The sequence below is a fragment of the Lipotes vexillifer genome, unplaced genomic scaffold (assembly GCF_000442215.2).
Source record: "Lipotes vexillifer unplaced genomic scaffold, Lipotes_vexillifer_v1.1 scaffold342, whole genome shotgun sequence".
Taxonomy (NCBI): domain Eukaryota; kingdom Metazoa; phylum Chordata; class Mammalia; order Artiodactyla; family Lipotidae; genus Lipotes; species Lipotes vexillifer.
In genome coordinates, this window is record NW_006786802.1 from 2,563,061 (window position 1) to 2,586,904 (window position 23,844).

At 36.3% G+C, this 23,844-nt stretch overlaps 1 protein-coding gene across 1 annotated transcript in view; it reads right to left on the bottom strand.

The window, feature by feature from the left end:
* Window positions 1–23,844, bottom strand: part of CHD9 (chromodomain helicase DNA binding protein 9) — a 218,186-nt gene that overhangs the window by 32,036 nt on the left and 162,306 nt on the right. Inside the window, 6 exon segments of the mRNA XM_007459467.1 lie at window positions 1–36; window positions 11,554–11,643; window positions 12,064–12,223; window positions 16,691–16,890; window positions 17,354–17,550; window positions 22,044–22,154. The exon segment at window positions 1–36 is cut by the window's left edge and continues 128 nt beyond it. Coding sequence (XP_007459529.1) covers window positions 1–36; window positions 11,554–11,643; window positions 12,064–12,223; window positions 16,691–16,890; window positions 17,354–17,550; window positions 22,044–22,154 — 794 coding nt within the window.

Genomic DNA, 23,844 nt, shown 5'->3' on the forward strand with positions numbered 1-23,844 from the left:
GCGTGGTCTGGTTCTGGGACCCAAACATCAATGTCACTTAAAAAAAAATCATGATATGACTTTATGAGTTACTATAAACAAGTCTAAGAGGGGGCAAAATTTTACATAGCTTCTAAAAAGCATTGTGGTTTTTAAGAAAAAGAGGATACAATTTTATTTCATTTTAAAAAATTTTCCACAATTACCACATACTAAAATTATAAAACTGCACAACAAATGTACCATAAAATGAATTAATATTCTTAAGGGCAACAGAAGAAATAAGTTTCAACAGGTTTACTTTATTCTTAAGGAATCATATTCTTTCCACTAATTTCCTTCAGATATAGACAAAAGGTTCTATCAGAAAGTAGAGTCTTATGTCAGCAAACAACTTGGCAAAAATCATCTGGGTCAAAAATTTCACTTTGTATATGAGGAGACTGAGGCCCTAAAAGAGCAAATGAATGGCTCTAGGCTGTAAAACAAGTTGTCTCTTTTAGACCGCTATTGCTAGGAAAGTCACACTGAAAAATTTAGCACTGCTAACCAGTAAAGGAAGCCTAGCAAAGAGTTAATAATGTTTGACAAGGATTAGCAAATAAGTATCATTAATTTTGATATAAATACACGTCATTCTTATATTGTATTCAACAGTCAAAGAGATTGGATAGGGTGAATTACCTCAGGGAATCAAATATTCTACTCAAGATTTTCCCTATGACATTAATGTATTATCAATTTCCAAAGAATCAGAGATATAATAAAAAACTTAACACAAATTATATTAAGTAGAATTTCATCTCTTCATCGTGGCATCATAAATTTTATAAATTAAGAAAGGCCTATAGGTGTGAAGAAATGGAGCGTTTCCTACTTATAACTAAGTTGTGTGGCAAAAGTTCATCTGTAAGTTGGTTGTCTTTGGGAATGCAAAATAAATTTTCATACAGATATAAACTGATAAATGGTCAATACGTTCCTAGGCTAGTCCACAAGAACCCAACAGTTAACCACTAATATAGTTGAAATAAAAGATACTGACAATTAAAAATAGTTTTAAGTTATATAAGTAAATAAAACAAAAAATGGATTAAAAAATTACTTTTTATTTTTCCTAAGTGTTTTGACAGGAGACAAAAAGAAAATTTTCAATACTCTAAATGCACACCTCATTATATTTTATTTTGCTTATAAACAGAAGAGTCACAATGACAATATTTTTTAGCTTAGTGCAGAAACAGAGGAAGAGAATTTTTCCGGTGATATGGCAAAAGTTGAAAAATAGATGAGGAAAAATATAGTTAATGAAGATATTTATTTTTTATTGCATTCCTGGTCAGGATTAAACAAAGCAGAAGCACAGAATGACAAAAGAAAGAGGAAAGAACACCGGAGACAGGATGCCAAAGGGGGAAAATAAAGTGGGTCAGATACTGTACTTCCTCTTACCAATCATCAGGTAGCACTCTAAAGCTCAAAATATTGTGACTGTCATCTGAGGTGGAAGGTTTTTCCTGTTTTTAGAGAGTAAAAGGCACTAAATATATACTTCATGGGTTTAAAAATATATATATTTATTTATTTTAACATCTTTATTGAAGTATCATTGCTTTACAATGCTGTTAGTTTCTCCTGTATAACAAAGTGCATCAGCTATACATATACACATTTCCCTCCATCCTGCGTCTCCCTCCCACCCTCCATTATCCCACCCCTCCAGTTAAGACACAAAGCACTGAGCTGATCTCCCTGTGCTATGTGGCTGCTTCCCACTAGCTATCTATTTTACATTTGGTAGTGTATATGTGTCTATGACACTCTCTCACTTCCTCCCAGCTTATCCTTCCCCCTCCCCGTGTCCTCAAGTCCATTCTCTACATCTGTGTCTTTATTCCTGTCCTGCCCCTAGGTTCTTCAGAACCATTTTTTTTTTTTTTTTTAGATTCCATATATATGTGTTAGCGTACAGTATTTGTTTTTCTCTTTCGACTTACTTCACTCTATATGACAGACTCTGGGTCAATCCACCTCACTACAAATAACTCAATTTCGTTTCTTTTTATGGCTGAGTAATATTCCATTCTATATATGTGCCACATCTTTCTCAATTCATCTGTCGATGGACACTCAAGGTGCTTCCATGTCCTGGCTATTGTAAATAGAGCTGTAATGAACATTGTGGTACATGACTCTTTTTGAATTACGGTTTTCTCTGGGTATACGCCCAGAAGTGGGATTGCTGGGTTGTATGGTAGTTCTATTTGTAGTTTTTTAAGGAACCTCCATACTGTTCTCCATAGTGTTACATTCCCACCAACAGTGCAAGAGGGTTCCCTTTTCTCCACACACTCTCCAGCATTTATTTTTTGTAGATTTTTTGATGATGGCCATTCAGACTGGTGGGAGGTGATACCTCATTGTTGTTTTGATTTGAATTTCTCTAATGATTAATGATGTTGAGCATCCTTTCATCTGTTTGTTGGCAATCTGTATATCTTCTTTGGAGAAATGTCTACTTAGGTTTTCTGCTCATTTTTGGATTGGATTGTTTGCTTTTTTGATAGTGAGATGCATGAAATACTTGTATATTTTGGAGATTAATCCTTTGTCAGTTGCTTTGCTTGCAAATATTTTCTCCAATTCTGAGGGTTGGCTTTTCATCTTGTTTATGGTTTCCTTTCCTGTGCAAAAGCTTTTAAGTTACACTAGGTCCCATTTGTTTATTTTTGCTTTTATTTCCCTTTCTCTAGGACGTGGGTCAAAAAGGACCTTGCTGTGATTTATGCCATAGAGTGCTCTGCCTATGTTTTCCTCTAAGAGATTGACAGTGTCTGGCCTTACATTTAGGTCTTTAATCCATTTTGAGCTTATTTTTGTGTATGGTGTTAGGGATTGTTCTAATTTCATTCTTTTACATGTAGCTGTCCAGTTTTCCCACTACCATTTATTGAAGAGGCTATCTTCTCTCCATTGTATATTCTTGCCTCCTTTATCAAAGATAAGGTGACCATATGTGCATGGGTTTACCTCTGGGCTTTCTATCCTGTTCCATTGATCTGTATGTCTGTTTTTGTGCCAGCGCCATACTGTTTTGATTACTGTAGCTTTGTAGTATAGTCCAAAGTCAGGGAGCCTGATTCCTCCAGCTCCATTTTTCTTTCTCAAGATTGCTTTGGCTATTCAGTGTCTTTTGTGTTTCCACACAAATTGTGAAATTTTTTGTTCTACTTCTGTGAAAAATGCCAGTGGTAGTTTGATAGGGATTGCACTGAATCTGTAGATTGCTTTGTATAGTAATTTTCATAATGTTGATTCTTCCAATCCAAGAACTTCGTATATCTCTTCATCTGTATGTATCATTTTTAATTTCTTTCATCAGTGTCTTATAGTTGTCTGTATACAGGTCTTTTGTCTCCTTAGGTAGGTTTATTCCTAGGTATTTTATTCTTTTTGTTGCAATGGTAAATGGGAGTGTTTCCTTAATTTCTCTTTCAGAGTTTTCATCATTAGTGTGTAGGAATGCAAGAGATTTCTGTGAATTAATTTTGTATCCTGCTACTTTACCAAATTCATTGATTAGCTATTTTCTGGTAGCATCTTTAGGATTCTCTATGTATAGTTTCATACCATCTGCAAAGTGACAGTTTTACTTCTTTTCCAATTTGGATTCCTCTTATTTCTTTTTCTTCTCTGATTGCTGTGGCTAAAACTTCCAAAACTTTGTTAAATAATAGTGGTGAGAGTGGGCAACCTTGTCTTGTTCCTGATCTTGGTGGAAATGGTTTCAGTTTTTCCCCATTCAGAACAATGTTGGTTGTGGGTTTGTCACATATGGCCTTTATTATGTTGAGGAAAGTTTCCTCTATGCCTACTTTCTGCAGGGTTTTTATCATAAATGGGTGTTGAATTTTGTTGAAAGCTTTTTCTGCATCTATTGAGATGATCATATGGTTTTTCTCCTTCAATATGTTAACATGGTTTATCACATTGATTGATTTGCGTATATTGAAGAATCTTTGCATTCCTCAGATAAACCCCACTTGATCAGGGTGTATGATCCTATTAATGTGCTGCTGGATTCTGTCTGCTAGTATTGTTTTGAAATTTTGGCATCTATGTTCATCAGTGATATTGGCCTGTAGTTTACTTTCTTTGTGACATCTTTCTTTCTTTGTGATAACACCCTGTGGTATCAGGGTGATGGTGGCCTCGAAGAATGAGTTTGGGAGTGTTCCACCCTCTACTATATTTTTGAAGAGTTTAAGAAGGATAGGTGTTAGCTCTTCTCTAAATGTTTGATACAATTCGCCTGTGAAGCCATCTGGTCCTGGGCTTTTGTTTGTTGGAAGATTTTTAATCACAGTTTCATTTTCAGTGTTTGTGACTGGTCTGTTTATATTTTCTATTTCTTCCTGGTTCAGTCTCCGAAGGTTGTGCTTTTCTAAGAATTTGCCCATTTCTTCCAGGTTGTCCATTTTATTGGCATATAGTTGGCTTGTAGCAATGTCTCATGATCCTTTATATTTCTGCAGTGTCAGTTGTTACGTCTCCGTTTTCACTTCTATTTCTATTGATTTGAGTCTTCTCCCTTTTTTCTTGATGAGTCTGTCTAATGGTTTGTCAATTTTGTTTATCTTCACAAAGAAACAGCTTTTACTTTTATTAATCTTTGCTATTGTTTCCTTCACTTCTTTTTCATTTATTTCTGATTTGATCTTTATGATTTCTTTCCTTCTGCAAACTTTGGGGGTTTTTTGGTTCTTCTTTCTCTAATTGCTTTAGGTGCAAAGTTTGGTTGTTTGAGATGTTTCTTGTTTCTTGACATAGGACTGTATTGCTATAAATTTTCCTCTGAGAACTGCTTTTGCTGCATCCCATAGGTTTTGGGTCGTCATGTTTTCATTGTCATTTGTTTCTAGGTATTTTTTGATTTCCCCTTTGATTTCTTCAATGATCTCCCAGTTATTTAGTAGCATATAGTTTAGCCTCCATGTGTTTGTATTTTTTACAGATTTTTTCCTGTAATGAATATCAAGTCTTACAGAGTTGTTGTTGGAAGAGACACTTCATATGATTTCAATTTTCTTAAATTTACCAAGGCTTGATTTCTGACCCATGATATGGTCTATCCTAGAGAAAGTTCCATGAGCACTTGAGAAGAAAGTGTATTCTGTTGTTTTTGCATGGAAGGTCCTAAAAATATCAATTAAGTCCATCTTGTCTGATGTGTCATTTAAAGCTTGTGTTTCCTTATTTATTTTCACTTTGGATGATCTGTCCATTGGTGAAAGTGGGCTGTTAAAGTCCCCTACTATTATTGTTACTGTTGATTTCCCCTTTTATGGCGGTTAGCATTTGCCTTGTGTATTGAGGTGCTTCTATGTTGGGTGTATAAATATTTACAACTGTTATATCTTCTTCTTGGATTGATCCCTTGATCATTATGTAGTGTCCCTGTTTGTCTCTTATAACAGTCTTTATTTTATTTATTTATTTATTTATTTTTTTGCTGTACACGGGCCTCTCACTGTTGTGCCCTCTCCCGTTGCGGAGCACAGGCTCCGGACGCGCAGGCTCAGCGGCCATGGCTCACGGGCCCAGCCACTCCACGGCGTGTGGGATCTTCCCGGACCGGGGCACGAACCCATGTCCCCTGCATCAGCAGGCGGACTCTCAACCACTGCGCCACCAGGGAAGCCCTAAGTCTTTATTTTAAAGTCTACTTTGTCTGATATGAGAATTGCTACTCCAGCTTTCTTCTGATTTCCATTTGCATGGAATATCTTTTTCCATCCCCTCACTTTCAGTCTGTATGTGTCCCTAGGTCTGAAATGGGTCTCCTGTAGATAGCATATATACATGTCTTGTGTTTGTATTCATTCAGCCAGTCTATGTCTTTTGGTTGGAACATTTAATCCATTTACATTTAAGGAAATTATCGATATATATGTTCCTATTACCATTTTCTTAATTGTTTGGGTTCATTATTGTAGGTCTTTTCCTTCTCTTGTGTTTCCTGCCTAGAGAAGTTCCTTCAGCATTTCTTGTAAAGCTCGTTTTGTGGTGCTGAATTCTCTTACCTTTTGCTTGTCTGTAAAGGTTTTAATTTCTCTGTCAAATCTGAATGAGATCCTTGCTGGGTAGAGTAATTTTGGTTGTAGGTTTTTCCCTTTCATCTCTTTAAATATGTCCTGACACACCCTTCTTGCTCGCAGAGTTTCTGCTGAGAAATCAGCTGTTAACCTTATGGTGATTCCCTTGTATGTTACTGTTGCTTTTCACTTGTTGTTTTTAATATGTTTTGTTTGTATTTAATTTTTGATAGTTTGATTAATATGTGTCTTGCTGGGTTTCTCCTTGGATTTATCCTGTACGGGACTCTGTGCTTCCTGGATCTGTTTGACTATATCCTTTCCCATATTAGGGAAGCTTTCAAGTATAAACTCTTCAAATATTTTCTCAGTCCCTTTCTTTTTCTCTTCTTCTGGGACCCCTATAGTTTGAACGTTGGAACATTTAATGTGGTCCCAGAGGTCTCTGAGACTGTCCTCAATTCTTTTCATTCTTTATTCTGCTCTATGGTAGTTATTTCCAGTATTTTATCTTCCAGGTCACTTATCCATTCTTTTGCCTCATTTGTTCTGCTACTGATTCCTTCTAGAGAATTTTAAATTTCATTTATTGTGTCGTTCATCATTGTTTGTTTGCTCCTTAGTTCCTCTAGGTCCTTGTTAAACGTTTCTTGTATTTTCTCCATTCTATTTCTAAGACTTTGGATCATCTTTACTATCATTACTCTGAATTCTTTTTCAGGTAGACTGCCTATTTCCTCCTCATTTATTTGGTCTGGTGGGTTTTTACTTTGCTCCTTCATCTGCTGTTTATTTCTCTGTTTTTTCATGTTGCTTAACTTACTGCATCTGGGGTCTCCTTTTCACAGGGTTCAGGTTCATAGTTCCCATTGTTTTTGGTGTCTGCCCCCAGTGGGTAAGGTTGGTTGAGTGGGTTGTGTAGGCTTCGTGGTGGAGGGGACTGGTGCCTGTGTTCAGGTGGATGAGGCTGGATCTTGTCTTTCTGGTGGGCAGAACCGTGCCTGGTGGTGTGTTTTGGGGTGTCTGTGAACTTATTATGATTTTAGGCAGCCTCTCTGCTAATGGCTGGAGTTGTTTTCCTGTCTTGCTAGTTGTTTGGCATGGGCTGTCCAGCACTTTACCTTGCTGGTCGTTGAGTGGAGCTGGGTGTTAGCGTTGAGATGCAGATCTCTGGGAGAGCTTTCGCCGTGTGATATTACATGGGGCCGGGAGGTGTCTGGTGGACCAATGTCCTTAACTCGGCTCTCCCACCTACAAGTCTTAGGCCTGACACCCAGCCGGAGCACCAAGACCCTGACACCCGCTGGAGCACCAAGACCCTGTCAGCCACATGGCTCTTACATGAGTCCTTGGCACACAGAAAGCACTTGATAACTGTGAACTAATATTGCTATAACTGTAATTACAGGCACAAGCTGGGGGAGTGATTCATCTTCCTGCTAGTGTTGGATGGTCTCCTGCAGAGGTGGGGGCTGGCTGTGGTTCATCATGGGGACAGAGACACTGGCAGCAGCAGTTCTGGGAAGTGCTCATTGGTGTGAGCTCTCCCCAAGTCTTCCATTAGTCCCACCAAAGAGCTCTACCTCACGGTTTAAATGTGCCATATGCATGTTAAGTGTTCCCTAACTGCTAGGGGAAGGAATACAATAAGGTGCATGTACTCCTATTGTTGATTTCTGCTTTTAGAGATTCAGTTCATGTGCTATCTCTTGCATAAAGCTTCTAACTTCCCAAGGCTAGATCATCCATTCAAAATAGATTTTTAAATCTATTTTGATTTAAATATTCATTTTGATTTAAATATTCACAGTATTCAAAATGTGCCAACAATGGCAATAGTAAGACAGACATATCCTTGCCCTTTTGAAGAGGTATCTGCAAAACCTCTTCAATGCCTGTGATGAGTGCTGTGACAGGGCACTCTGGGTATGTGCTTTACCCAGACATGCGAGGACAGGGAGGCTGAGTTGATGTTGGCTGAGCAGTAAGAGAGGGAAAATAAAAGAAAATGGGAAAGAGAATGTTCCTGCAAGAATGCAAAGGCCTGGAGGCATTAGTAACCATGGCATATTTGACAAATGCAGATCTAAAGTTCAGAAGAGAGATGTAGGCTAGAAATAGGTTTGGAAGTCATCAGTATGGAAATATAAATTGATGCTGCAGAAAAGATTGAACACCCAAGAGTAAGTGACGAGAGGGCCTATGTGAACACATTTAAGAGACAGGTGGAAGAGAAGACTGAAAATGAAAAGTGGCAAGCAGAAAGCTAAAAAGAAAATCTACAGGAGAATGCTATCACAGACACATTCTAATAATATGGAAGTGATCAATAAAGGTAAATAAGATAAACACTATGATATATCCATCAAATTTAGCAGTGAGAATGTGGGTGAAGAACTTCTTAAAGTAGGTGGGGGAGTGAGCGGGTAGCAGCTGAATTGTAGTGGAATGTACAGTGAATGCGAGAAAAGAAAAAGAGGACAGCAAATACAGATACTTCTTTAAAAAAGTTTGGCTGTGAAACCAAGGAGAGTAATAATATGGTAGTCTGAGGAGAACTGGGTGCAAAAGGTGTGTGTGTGTGTGTGTGTGTGTGTGTGTGTGTGTGTGTGTGTGTGTGTGTGTGTGTGTGTGTGTGTGTGTGTGTGTGTGTGTGTGTGTGCGCGCGCGTGCGTGCTGAGAGAGATGTAAATATCTTAAAATCCAAATGAGAAGCCAGAGAGGGAAAGAATAATGAAAGAGGATAATTCATAGATCACAGTACAGTTCCTGGGAAATCACAAGGAGACTGAATGCAGTCAGACCAAGGAAAAAGAGGAGCCAATTAGTCAACAAATATTTACTGGGTGTTACTATTTCCCAGATTCTAGGGGCTGGGAACACAAGGATCAAGAAGACAGATAGCATACTTCACCTTCAACCAGCTTAAATTGAAATGATAGGGGAAATACAATTTAAAAAATAAATATAATTTTTAATACTAGTAGGCAACATGAATGAGATAAAATAAGGTTAAGTAACAGTGGGTGACTGGTGGGCTGCTTTAGCTAGCGTGGGCAGGGAAGGTCTATCTGAAGAGGTGAAACTTAAGCTGAGACCTGCATGATATGAAGGGGCAGTTCTGTGGAAGATTAAGGGAAAGAATATTTGTAGTAGGGGGAACAGCACAGAATGAGCCTGACATGTTGGAGGAACACTGTGGATGAGGGACAGAATGGACGAAGAGGTCCCAGAGTTATGTAGGGCACTGTAGGATTGGGCTTTATTCTAAGAGAAATGAGAAGCAACTGGAAGGTTTTAAGAAGTGCCTTGGCCTGATTTTTGCTTTAGAAAGATCAGTCTGGCTGCTGTGTGGAAGGTCCGACTGTAGAGAGGCAAAATAAGAGGCAAAGATGGGAAATCCCTGGTGGTCCAGTAGTGGTTAGGACTCTGTTCTTCCACTGCAGGGGGCCTGGGTTCGATCCTTTATCCGGGAACTAAGATCTTGTATGCTGCGTAGTGCAGCCAAAAAAATACCCAACAACTCTTGAAAAAGAAGAGGCAAAGAGACTCACTTAGAAGGCCACTGAAAAAGTCTAAACACGACATAATGGTGGCTTGGACCAGGGAGTTAGCAGAGGAGAGTGAAAAGTGCTCAGGTTTGGCATATACTTTGCCAAGCTAACAAGTCTTCCTGTAGGGTTTGTGGGGAAGAGAAGAATCAAGAGTGATACCAGAGCAACTGGGTGGTACATTTAGTAGGATGGAGAAGGCTTGTATGTGGGAAGGTGGGGAGGAAAGAATAGGACACAGATTTGGGAGATACACGGGAAGTTTGAGCTGTTAATTAGATTTTTCAAGTGGAAATGTTTAGAAGCAGCTAACTCAGAGCTTAGAGCTGAGGGGAAACGTCTGGGACAAATATGTAAATCTGTCATCTGTGTAAAGATCATATTTAATATGATGAGGTTGCATGAGTTTACTGAAAGGGAAAGTACGGATAAAAAAGAAAGCTGAGGACACACGTCTTGGTCAATCCAACATCTAGAGATCTATTAGAGAAATAAGAGCTAGCAAAGGAAAATGCAAAGGAAAGACCAATATGGAAAAAAGGACAACCAGGTGGGTGTAGCAGCAAGGATGCGTACTGAAGACATCACTTCAAGAAGGGAAAAGTAGAATACGTTTAGAGACTGATCTCACGGTAGGTTATTAGTGGCCTGATTAAAAATCATTTCAGCGGGAGAGTGGAGATGAAAGATTAATTGGAATAGATTGAAGAGAAGATGCAAGGTAAAGGAGTAGAGACTGTCAACACAGAAAACTCTTTATTTTCATGAAGGGGAGTGGAGAAGTGTAGTAGTAGGATGTATGTATGACACATGATATTAAGGAATGTATATATGCCAAGAGAATGATTCAGAAGGCGATTACAGGCGTAAAGTCCTTAAAAGGTAAGAAACAAGTTCCAAGCATAAGGGTTGCTCTTAGGAGGAGGATCCCAAGGGAAGGAATAAATAGGGGGACACATACGACAAGTAGAACTGAAGGTAGCTCTTGTCTGTTTCTGTTTTCTCTGTGAACTATACAGCAAAGTCATTATTGGAGGGTGATGCTGGTGGGACAGGAAGATGGCTTGAGGAGAGAGGTGTGGAATGGTCCTCTTGAAGAGTAGGTAAGTGAACTTCCTAGTCATGGTTAAACAGCTTACTTGTGTTTAATTTTGCTTGAGATCAATGCTCATAAATTTGAAGTTAGTCATTCGGCAGGGTTTGTGTGATTTTCTACAGCCATGTTCAACCGCTTAGGTATAGGCAAGGGGTAAAATGATTTTTCGGTTTAACATGAGTTGGGGTTGTGCCACAAATGTAGAACAGAGGGGAAAGCAGGCAAAGAATCTCAGTGAGTACACTGCTGGACTACAGAATGCAGGTTTATAATGAGGAGAGTGGGGCATGAAGGTGGAGATGGATAAGATGGGGGACATCGTGATGAAATTAGAGAATGAGAGTGAAAAGTACCCAAGTTAAGTGAGTCTGAAGGAAATAAGTGACAGCTGAAGTGCAGATTGAAGAGGTAATGCTGTTACTGGTGATAGTAAGATTAAGTATATGATTGTGTGCGTGTGTGGCTGTGGTGGAGAGGAAAGAAGACGACTGTAGATAAAGGTCAAGGAACTGAGACTAAGGTGCTGGATGGATCATATGAGGATGTAAAAGTCAGTCACTGCAGTAAGAGGGAGGAAGGTTAAGTTTTAGATTTGGTAGCAGGAAGCTATTACTAATGCTGATGTTATTATTCTTATGATAACTTTCAGTGACAGAACCAACGATGAGATTAATAGACGAAAGGCAACAAAATGGCAAGGGTCACTCTAAGTTTGGTAGATTTTTCTTCCTGTGAATTTCATTGAATAAGCATTCACTTAATATACAATTTTCTGGTCATTTAATTTTTGCCTCATTATGTTGCTGAAAAATAAACATGCTATTTAATTTACCTTGCATCAACTCCATCAAACACTTTCTGACACTCATTTCCAATGACTTCTTGCTTTAGATAATACAGCATTCTTACACGAAGCAAAACTCTAAAAATGAGGGGGAAAAAAAAATCAAAAGACACAAAGACATCCATGGGGTTAAAATTAGAAAAGAATTTGTATACAAAATTTTTATAATGAAATAATAATAATTACTTCTGATTAAATAAACCTCATTACTATCATATATATAAAATAGGTTTCTTCAAAATCTTTACATTCATCACTATTTAATATCCAAGTAAGATATAATGAGATCACTTGGAGGCCAGTGTTTTTTCTCTCTCTGCTGATGAAAAGTGACACAAGAGGTACCATGATTTGCTGAAGGATACCCTGGTAAGAGTAAGATTAGGATTGGTCCTAGACCACACTGTCTCTGTACTCAAAATCAGCATGCTTTAAGATTGTTAATAAATTCAGAAGTAAACTTGCAATGGGTTGTGTTAAAAATACCCTACTACCTACTTATTACAGTGGTGTTTTATATGTTTTTTGTAGCCTTCATCTTGAAGTAGCTGCTCAGGATTGTATTTTCGAAGCCATTCTGCTTTTTGTATATCAAATGAGCTTGTTTGAGTCTTTACTTTCTTCCCTTTTCGACCTCTGGGTACAGGGGCTGACAGGCCTGTTAAAATGAGAAGGACAAATGAAATCAGGGATAATTTGTATAAAGACGGTCAATTTGAAACATTTTTTCAAAGGAAGAAATTTATGGAGACTTTCAGAGGTCTGTGTAAGCTATACAGAGATCTTTGAAATATTAATGGTAAAAATATAAATCAGTCAAAAGATAAGTCCACGATACCACACACATATTAACACAATTTCTGCCAACCACCCAATTTCATATCTCCAATTAATCATTCTGATTACCTCTATGTTGCAAAACATTTTTTTTCCAAATGTAAAACCTGAAAGATCAAACCTTTCCCTCTGCTTTACTTTTTGCTTCCTTAGTTACAAAAACACAAGCTGTGGCCTCTTGATTTTCAAAACTGATTGTTACTAATAACATGGATTAGGTTTTGTGGGGTTCCTGTTTAAGAGAGCTAAATTCATTTGATTTCTTCGACATTTTTGTTGTGAAATATGTCAAAAATAAAAAAAATATTCCCACTCTTAATCTTAACATAGTCCATATTTGGTCAGTTTTTTAAAAAAAATTATTTATTTATTTTTGGCTGTGGTGGGTCTTCGTTTCTGTGTGAGGGCCTTCTCTAGTTGTGGCAAGCGGGGGCCACTCTTCTTCGCGGTGCAGGAGGCACTCTTCATCGCGCTGCACGGGCCTCTCACTGTCGCGGCCTCTCTTGTTGCGGAGCACAGGCTCCAGACGCGCAGGCTCAGTAGTTGTGGCTCACGGGTCCAGCTGCTCCGCGGCATGTGGGATCTTCCCAGATCAGGGCTCGAACCCGTGTCCCCTGCATTGGCAGGCAGATTCTCAACCATTGCGCCACCAGGGAAGCCCTGGTCAGTTTCTTATTAAAGGAAATAATACATAAAGTCCAATTCACTCTTCCAATTCCCTCTTTCCTTCCCAGACACAGTCACTACCCTGAATCTGATTTTCATTTCATACATGTTTATACTTGTGTGTTGGAGAAATATTCAGTATTTAAGCTTTCATTACATTATACATGCAATTCTGTAACTTATTTATTATATTTAATTTTTTTCTGAGATTTATAAATACTTGCTGATTCATGGAGGCTCTAATTCATCCATTTGAACTGCTGTGTAAAAATCTACTCTATGACTATATCACCTGCATATTATTCTTCAACTATGCTGGAGTTATTTCACTTACAAGTTTTCACCATTACAAATAATACAGTTGTGCTTCTTCCTTTCAGTTCTTGTCTCATATCTTTTCCCTGCCATATTCTACCAGCTAGGAGTTTCATCACAATGGTAAATAGAAGCACTACGTAGGTTTGTCCCATTTTTCCTTAGGATTTTGGTGGGTTTTGCCTTTATATTTTGATACTACTTTGTTCAGTGCATACAAATTCATTTTGTTATATCTTCTTTTATGGATTAGTCTTTTTTATTATGTAGTATCCTTTTTTAACTCAATTAATGCTTCCATCTTAAATTGCATTTTAGTCTATGTTAATAATGCTCTGTATTCTAGTCCTCCTGATCCTTGTTGGTTTGGAAACTAAACAGTGCATATTTAAAAATACACATATTGAAATTTTCCTAATAAAATATGGAGATGTTTTATATTTTTAAATTTCTCCCAAAAAAAAATTTATCCCTACCATAATTTCTTCAGATTCATCATTTAATCCTATTTACTTTTTCATGTAACTGCATGTTAATTTTTACATGTTAATTTGTAATTTTTAAGAGGTCTGTGCCTTGAATGTTTCTACAGTCCTTTAGTCTTTTTTTCAAAATCATAGTATATCTGAAGTATCTTTGCAGATATTAATGATATTTTTTAAAGAGTTGTCTTCTCCTTTCACAGTCTTTGTTTCCTACAAGTTCATTTTAGTGGTTTGTTTTTAGTCTCTCTCTCATGTTGGAGACGTTCCTCAGATGCCTGATACCCTTGGTTATTTGCTCATATTTAAGAATGACAGAAAAGTTGATAGGCAGGCTGAATGAGTGGAGGTGACTGTTGACTCTTTGAAGGGTAATCCAGCTGGTTTTTTCCTGTCATTATCTTTAGGTTCTGGTCTGGTCATATTCACCAAGGATAATTCCTTAGTTTTGTTCCTTGAGTATGACACTGTCCAGTATACATATTCATTCAACAGCCATTTAGTAGCTCCATGTTGCAAATACCAATGAAATGCAGACAGTCTCTATTTTATCTTCTCCAGAGAATAAACAGTCAGTCAGTCTTCACCATGGCTACATGGAGTTGAAAAGGGTATTTAGGGATCTGATCCCCCTTTTAAAGAACTTTTAATCAAAGCCCCTGTCCTTTATATCCACTTTCAGAGGTCACAAACTCCTGAAACTTTTAGATAATCTATGAAGCAAATCAGTTGGTTGTTGCCCTTTCCTATTGTTGACCTAAGATTCAGCTCTCTCTGGTTGGTTAAGTTAGTCATCACTAATCTAATGCTTCTAGGTTCCAAAATTCCTTTTCCATTCTCTCTACTTTTAAGGGTTTATCCTTATTTATTTTTAAATTATGGAATTAAGCATATACAAAAATAAATGCAATAATATGATGGATCACCAGATCCTATCATCCAACTTCATTAATTATGAATCATAGCCAATTTGGCTTCATCTATATCCTGTTTGTTCCCCAACCTCCAACACTATTTTGAAATAAATCGAAGACAACCACCACTTCATTAATAAATGTCTGAGTATCTTTTAACATATGTAAAATATAAGGCTTCCTTAAAAACAAACTACAATACCATCATCAGCCCTAAGAAATGCAATAACACGTACTTAATATTTACTATTCAAATTTAGAATTATCTAATAAAGATAATAGAAAAATTTCTCCCGGGCTGTTTGTTTCAATCAGGATCCAAATAAGGCCCACACACTGCAACTGGCTGAGGACTCATAAACATCTTTCAGGTTATAGCAGGGTTTTCAATCTTGGCACTATTGCTATTTTGAGCTGCACAGTTTTTCACTGTAGGGCAGTCTGTTCTCTTGTGGCCTCTACAAACTAGATGCCATTAACATGCTCAAAGTTGTGACAACCCAGGGTGGGAGCAAGATTGGGACACAAGATCATGTCTGGTGTGAACCAATGGTTTATAGATACCCTCCCCATTTCCTCCCCTTCCACTATTTATTTGTTAAAGAAACTAAAATTTATACCTGTACAATTTATAAAGCTTGATGCCTTGAATTTTTTTCCCTTTACTGACATGTAAGTTGGGTTTCAAGGAAGAGTGAAATTATATTTGTGTGAATCTTCCATCTTTACCAGAAATTAGCTCTTCACATTAATAATTTCATTGCCTCCTATTAAGGTAGACCTCCAGTGACCACCCTAATCTAAACTAGGTGCTTTCTGTTGTTCTCAATCTCAGTACTTAGTTTATTTACTTCACAGTACTCATCATAATCTATAATTATTTAGGTAATTTATCTGCTTTCTTATTATGTCTGTCTGCCTGACAAGAATGTAAGGTTCATGAGCTCAGGGATCTTGTCTGTGTTGTTCCTTCTCATCTTCCCAGTAATCTGCACAAGAAGTGCAGAACAGGCACTTTAACAGGTATTTGTTGATTAAATAGAATAAAATTGTAACACCAATTTAAGGGCATAGTAATCTTTTTATTTTAATAGAAAATTCAATTATTTTACGCAAAAAAGAATGTTTGTAGGGTTATGGAGCAATCCTAGTAGGGTTATGGAGCAAATGCTACTTGTATATATCTCTGATGGGACTATAAATTGACACAGCCACGTTTGACAGCAAATTAAAATAGTTATAACAATTTTAAATGTATATACCACAGTGTTCCAAATTTTAATATACATACTAATTGCTGAGGAACTTGTTAAAATGTAGATTCTGATGTAGTAAGTCTGAGGTCTAAGATTCTGCATTTCTAAGAAGCTCCTGGGAGATGCTGAGGCTGTTAACACACAGACCACATTTTAGGTCCTAAGGACGTATATATGCTGTACCTCAACAATTCCATTTCTTGATATTTACTTTAGTAGAAGATTTATTCCTATGCACAAGGAGGAATGTAAAAGGATCTTCACTAAAACCTGTTTTTCAATTATCTAAAATTGGAAACATTCTAAATGCCCATCATCAAAGGAGATGCTAAATGAATTAAGAAATATCCATACTGTGGAGTACTAAGCAGGAGTTTAAAAAATAAAATAGATCTACATGAATACAGATGGGATGACCTCTAAGACATACTATTGGGTCAACAACTTGTAAACAAATACATGTTTGATAACAGTATAGAAAACCCAACCAAACTGATAACACTGGTCTTTTCCAACATGGAACTTGAATTAAGAGTGAAGCTTAAGGGTTCTTTACCATTATCTGAAATGCTTCAATATTTTATAGGGTACTATGTTAAGTGCTACTTACATAACTAAAACTAAACTTAAAAAGGAAATAAAAGAATGTTCTTACCTAGATGATTTTGTAGCTCTCGTGTCTGCCCATCTTCGGTTGGAGTAATGAGATCCCATATGAAGCCTTTAATTTTCTCATCTCCTCGGTAATGAACAAGGCAATAAGCTAAGAGGGCTCGGCAAATTATTTCCACATCGTGCTCATTTAGCTGCCTTTTAAAACGGCCATGAGACAGAATCTCTCTCCATCGGCCCCACCTAGTTAAAAAAAGGTATATTTATATTAATATTGGGTGAAATCCTAGAGAAAACATAACTCATGGATAAAAGGCCTGAAACCTGCAAAAAACACACTTTGTCACTGATAGGATTTACCTACTGAAGTTTTTTCCCCCGTAGAATAAACTGCGGAGTCATGGTATAGTAATTTCTAGTATATTTTATTCAATAATGGATAACAACATTATCCATTTTGTGTTACTGAATATGCAAATCTAAGAACAACAAGGAGTTCGATATTAGCAATACATTTATAATATTAAAATTTAAAGATATCTCATCAATTGCTATTACGTATATGTTAAATATATAAATTCATGGTACTTAAAAAATACATTTTATTGATTCTAACAAAATAAAAAGTATATTAGAATATAGTATATGTTTCCCATAAATTTGTACACCAGACTACTAACAGTAAACATTAAAAATAATATTTTACCCATAAACTAGCAGATTTTTCTCTACTCTAAAGCATTCAGTTCTTCCATAGCCATTCGAACGCTCACAGGGTCTCCGGAGTTTGGGCTTTTCATCTCCTTCACTTTCAGCTTCAGATAATTCAGCCAATTCATCTTTTGTAGCACTGAAAGGTCTTGTTTGCTTCCTAATTCTTGGAGTGTCAATAACCAAGCTGTTCTGTAAAATTTAACAGCTATTACTTGAAGGCCCTTTTATTATTTTGCTTATAACAATATTTTACATTTTTACCTTTCAAACTGTACAAACAATAATTTTATAAAGCCAGAACAAAGAAATTGCTAACAATTCCACTGACCTACCAAATCAACATAAAAGTCTTTTATTCCTTTAAAATCCTTATTACCATCTGTCATAACTTCATATTACAATCATAGGATAAAAAAATTTGGTATATGTCTTTATTAATATGAAAGTTACTGTATTGTGCTTCTACAACAATCATAAACTACATTTTAAACTGAATTTATGCATCATAATTTTCTTTACCTAATTCATAATGTAATTTGAATTAATACAAATAGATTGTTTTAAATTTCTAAAATATATAATGCTAAAAAGTAAATCTTTGTAATCTAAGTTTATCCTAAAGATAAGTCCAAAGGAAGTGAAATATCCAAAAATGGAAATATTGGTCAAAGGGCATAATTATTTTATGGATCTAGAATCATGTTTCAGTGCTTTCCAAAAGACTTACACTAATCTACAACAAGCAAAGTAATAAGTATATGAACCTCACTATGTTCAATGCAGTTTAATTCATTCAAAACAAGGTAAGTTGACAAACTTTTATCTTTACTGAGCAATTTCTCTAAGTTAGGCACTATGTTATGGGCTATGACTAAGATAGCTTTCTGCTCATGAGAAATTCAGTCTTGAGGCTCAGTTTAATGTGTAAACAAATAAATGCTATTCAGGATGCAATATTTTGTAAGAGGGGTGCCAAAAAAGTCAGAAAGATTTACAAAGTAGTGATACTAGAAAGAGATCTTCAAGAATGAGAAGTAGTTTGCTAGGCATCCAAGGAGGAGATGGCATTATAAGTGAAGAAAACAGTAATGGACCTGAAAAGGTATTCTATGTTCAAGTCCTAGAGCAGGAGAGGGTAAACGCTAGGAGGGGAAGCAGGGACCAGACCATGTAGGTTCTGCTGTCACACAGTAGTATGATCACAGTGCACTGAACTTAAAGGGGTACGTAATGTTAATATGTCTTAATACTGGTGACAGTAACGTTCTCTATATTAAGTTTTTCCACTGTAAACTTACTAGTTTTCCTTTTGTAATTAATAAATATTTTGGAAGATATACAAAAATTCTGTTTCTCCTTAAATGCTACACACTAATTTTAGAATTCATCAATGGGGTGGATTAATTGAGATTTTCTATTTCTCTTATTCCTTCTACATTTATTAATTGGCACTTTCTATATAAGAAAGAGTTGACAAGGACCTACTGTATAACACAGGGAACTATACTCAGTATTTTGTAATAAGCTTAAAAGAATCTGAAAAAAAATTATGTATTTATAACAAACACTTTGTTGTACACCTGAAACTAAAACATCGTAAATCAACCTACTTCAAAAAAAAAAAATTACTTAATTAAAAAAAAGAAAGAGTTGTCCCTTTCCCTGGTCCCAACTTAAAAAAAAAACAACCATAATTATATTTTCTCTTGAGTAAATTTTCAAGTGTTTTTTGCCCATAATCTTTTAAGATTTTGATTTATTTCTACTTGTGATCAATTTATATTAGCTTTTATATAATAAAAATATTAACTTTCATATATACTTCTGCTACAAATAGTCAGCAGTCTGATTGCAATTTTATTTTTCCATTACATAATTTTTAGTCATATATTTGAATATGCCAATTATTTCCCTTTGTGGTTTGCTTCTAATTTAGAATGTTTTCCCACCAAGTATTTGATAAAATAGAAATATATTTTTACTATTTTTTCATGCTTTGTTTCAAAAACAAATTTTTTATCACAAATTGGAGTTTACTTGCCATAGAGTATATTATTAAAATGTTTCCCCAATGCTAACTCAAATTTTAATGATTATTAAATAATCCCTTTTTCTCTAATGCTATTTCTTTATTTATATCCTATAATTTGATCTTCTCCTGTTCTTATTCTATTCTTTGCTCTGTATACATTTCTCTCAGTATCATGGTTCCTTTATAATATGTTAATATGCTTTTATGTTTTAACATACAGTAAGTAATGCCAGTCTGTCTTCATGGTACTTGTCAGAAAATTATAAAAATTTTTGAACAGCACAAATTAGAAAACATAACTGCAAAGTATTACATGACTATATGCTTATATAAGTTTATTTATAAAATCCATAACTCCTTAGGATAATCTATAAGGCCCTACTGAAATGAGCCATACCTATCATCTCTGACTTAACCTGTCACCACTCTCACTACCCCTCTTCATTCTGACACAATGCCATTTCTATTTCTGCAACACTATAAGCTTATTTCAAACAATGGCTCACTGCCATTCCCTCTCCCTTGAAAGCTTTTATCTCATGTCTTTACACTGTTGGCTGGTTCTCCTCATTCAAGTCTCAGCACAGATGTCCCCTCAGAGTGACCTCCCTTGACCACTTTCCCTAATGCTATCTCCACTCCTCCAGGCATTCTCTACCATCTTACCATTTTATTTTATTCAGTCTCAGAAATTATCTTATATATTTGTTTACTTACCCACCAGAATTTGTAAGCTCTATTGAAGCACTGCTTCATCTGTCTTCTTCATTTTAGCCCTAATGTGAGAATGGTACTTGGCTCACAGTGTGCTCTAGTTGGATTCAGCACAACTGTACGAGGGTCTGTGTATTACCATTATAATACTTTTGAAAAATCATAAACAAACATAACACTGTAAGTATTGTTCTATTTCTCTCTCTCTCTCTTTTTTTTTTTGTGGTACGCAGGCCTCTCACTGTTGTGCCCTCTCCTGTTGCGGAGCACAGGCTCCGGATGTGCAGGCCCAGCGGCCATGGCTCATGGGCCTAGCCGCTCCGTGGCATGTGGGACCTTCCTGGACCAGGGCACGAACCCATGTCCCCTGCATTGGCAGGCGGACTCTCAACCACTGCGCCACCAGGGAAGGCCTCTCTCTTGTTAAAGTTAACTGTCTTGTTTTAGAGCTCTATGTGAGTACATAGGGATCTACATGATTATTTTTACTTACTGCGTTAGTATAAAAGTACCAATTAGTTTCTAATTTTTTTCTAAAATGAAAAATGTTGCGATGTACATCACTGTACTACATTATCATTGTACATGCGCGATTATTTGCTGTAAGACAGATTCCTAAAAGTGGATTTAATATTGTTGAGTATTTATTCTTCCAGGGTAATTTTAGATTTTGTCTGGTTATATGAACAAATTATTAACATTTTGATTGGGGCTGCATTTCTATGTTTATTAACTCAACCTACAAATGTTTAAAATATGTAGTTTTTCTTCCCAACTGACAAATCTCACAATTAAGTTTGGTAATTCACTTTACTGAAATCATATACGTCCAGTAGGTATTCCCCTAAGTGTTCTAAATCTTTTTCTCTACTACGAAGTAGACTTCCTCTTCCATATATTTTTCTACTGCTGCTGGTACTGATATTTAAGAAGGCTAAATGGCATATTTATCTAATATCAGTTAATTCACTAATTCACCTATTAATTTTAAAGTGGTTTGCAAATTCCATTGACTTTTTAAGGCATATAAACATGCCAATACGAAAATAGTAATATTTTAATAAATATCTTTCTAATTTACTTTTTTATAATGTTTCATACAGAATTATACATATTTCCAAAATATATTAAATAATAATTATTATTGGGCAGTGGCATTATTACTCATTGTAAAGTTTTACATCTTATAAGGTTATCTATTAAAATAGATCCCATGCATCAATGCTTAATATAAATTTCTTTTAATCATTTAGCAGTTATTTTGGAAGTAGGTAAGGCTCACAAACATTGATTCTTATAAATTATTAGACAGGCAGATGTCTTCTGAAGTGAACAGTTACGTTATTATCAGTTCCATGAATTCTGTGCTAGCTTTTCGGCCCTTTCTTCCTTAACTCCAAGGGATGTTATAAAAGAAACAGTTTAAAAATGCCACTTTATTTTTTAAATTTCATAATATTTACTAAGCATAGCTAGATCTATGTACATAAGTAGGATTGGATCTTAAATTTTTTATAGTTCTTTGTCAGATTGTGAAGATGCCACTATCTTGACTGCTTTTTTTTTCTCCTTTTGTATTTGACTAGATCATCATTAATGGTATCTGACACCAAAATAACAAAAAGAAGGTTAAAAAGAGAAATAAAAGTAATCCATTATTTTAAGACATTTTAAAAATTAAAAAACATATTATAATTTTAAGAACATAAACACCCTCCAAAATTAAACTTTAACTGTATTACAACCTATCACAATATCAGAAGAATTAAACAGAAGCAGTGCCTGACTCAATGTTATCATTCTACAGCCCTGTATCAATTTATTTATGCAGATAAATTTATTTCAGTAAGTATATAGTGGAACACCTTAAAATATTATAATAATATTACCAAAGTATTCCCACAGGTAATTTTTTTAAAGGGAAATAAATACTTACTCTACCACTGATGGCATCTATATCTATTTCTGCCTTTTTCGCCCATTTCTGCCAGAAGTTGGGATCATCTAAGGAAATATCTGTTCGATTTCCAGATGCCACAAAACTTGCCTGAAATACATAATGGTAGTTTTTCAAAATGTTTTGAAACGTAGAGGAAAAATCTATCAAAGTATATCTAAAACCTTATCTCTTCACATTTAGTGTGGATAGAATTTGAATTCAGCATATACACACATACACTCAAAGTACATTTCAAACTACAACAGTCTGAAACATAGCACAGCATCTGCTTAAGGCAAAAGGCTTAATACCAACACAGGCTGGAGTTTTAGGAGCAAAATTAAAGAAGTTATTATTGTTGTTTGACTTTTAAATTTTGGGTAAGCAGGGATCAAATCTTTTTAGTCAAAAAACCATACAGGATACAATATTGCATTTTAGAAATACTACACAACAACCCAGCAATCCCACTACTGGGCATATACCCTGAGAAAATCATAATTCAAAAAGAGTCATGTACCACAATGTTCACTGAAGCACTATTTACAATAGCCAGCACATGGAAGCAACCTAAGTGTCCATCGACAGGTGAATAGATAAGATGTGGCACATATATACAATGGAATATTACTCAGCTATAAAAAGAAACGAAATTGAGTTATTTGTAGTGAGCTGGATGGACCCAGAGTCTGTCATACAAAGTGAAGTAAGACAGAAAGGGAAAAACAAATACCGTATGCTGACACATATATATGGAATCTAAAAAAAAATGGTTCTGAAGAACCTAGGGGAAGAACAGGAATAAAGACGCAGACGTAGAGAATGGACTTGAGGACATGGGGTGGGTGGGAGGCTAAGCTGGGACGAAGTGAGAGAGTAGTATGGACATATATACACTACCAAATGTAAAATCAATAGCTAGTGGGAAGCAGCTGCATAGCACAGGGAGATCACTCGGTGCTTTGTGAACACCTAGAGGGGTGGGATAGGGAGGGTAGGAGGGAGACGCAAGAGGGAAGAGATATGGGGATATATGTATATGTATAGCTGATTCACTTTGTTATAAAGCAGAAACTAACATACCAGTGTAAAGCAATTATACTCTGATAAAGATGTTAAAAAAAAGAAAGGAAATACTACATGAATAGGGACTTCCCAGGTGGTCCAGTGGTTACGCCTCCGCACTCCCAACACAGGGGGCCTGGGTTCAATCCATGGTGGGGCAACTAAGATCCCACATACCGCAACTAAGCTCGTGCACTGCAACTACTGAACCCGCATGCTTTAGAGCCCTCACGTCACAAGCCCGTGTGCCACAACTAGAGAGCCTGTGTGCTACAATAAAGACCTCAGTGTAGCCAAAACAAATAATTTAATTAAAAAAAAATGAATATTAAGAAATTAGGTTACAAGAATTTCAAACCTATTTGCCCTAGACAGTTCATTTTCTGGTATTCTCCTACTTTATTTCCATCCCATTTTTACATAGATACGTCTCCTAAAAAATGCAATACAGAATACGTGAACTACAGAAAAATGAGTCACTGCCTATATTTATTTATTTATTTATTTGCGGTACGCGGGCCTTTCACTGTTGTGGCCTCTCCCGTTGCGGAGCACAGGCTCCGGACACGCAGGCTCAGCGGCCATGGCTCACGGGCCCAGCCGCTCTGCGGCATGGGGGATCCTCCCGGACCAGGGCACGTACCCGCATCCCCCGCTTCAGCAGGCGGACTCTGAACCACTGCGCCACCAGGGAAGCCCCCTGCCTAAGTTTATTTTGAAAACTCTTTTCCCT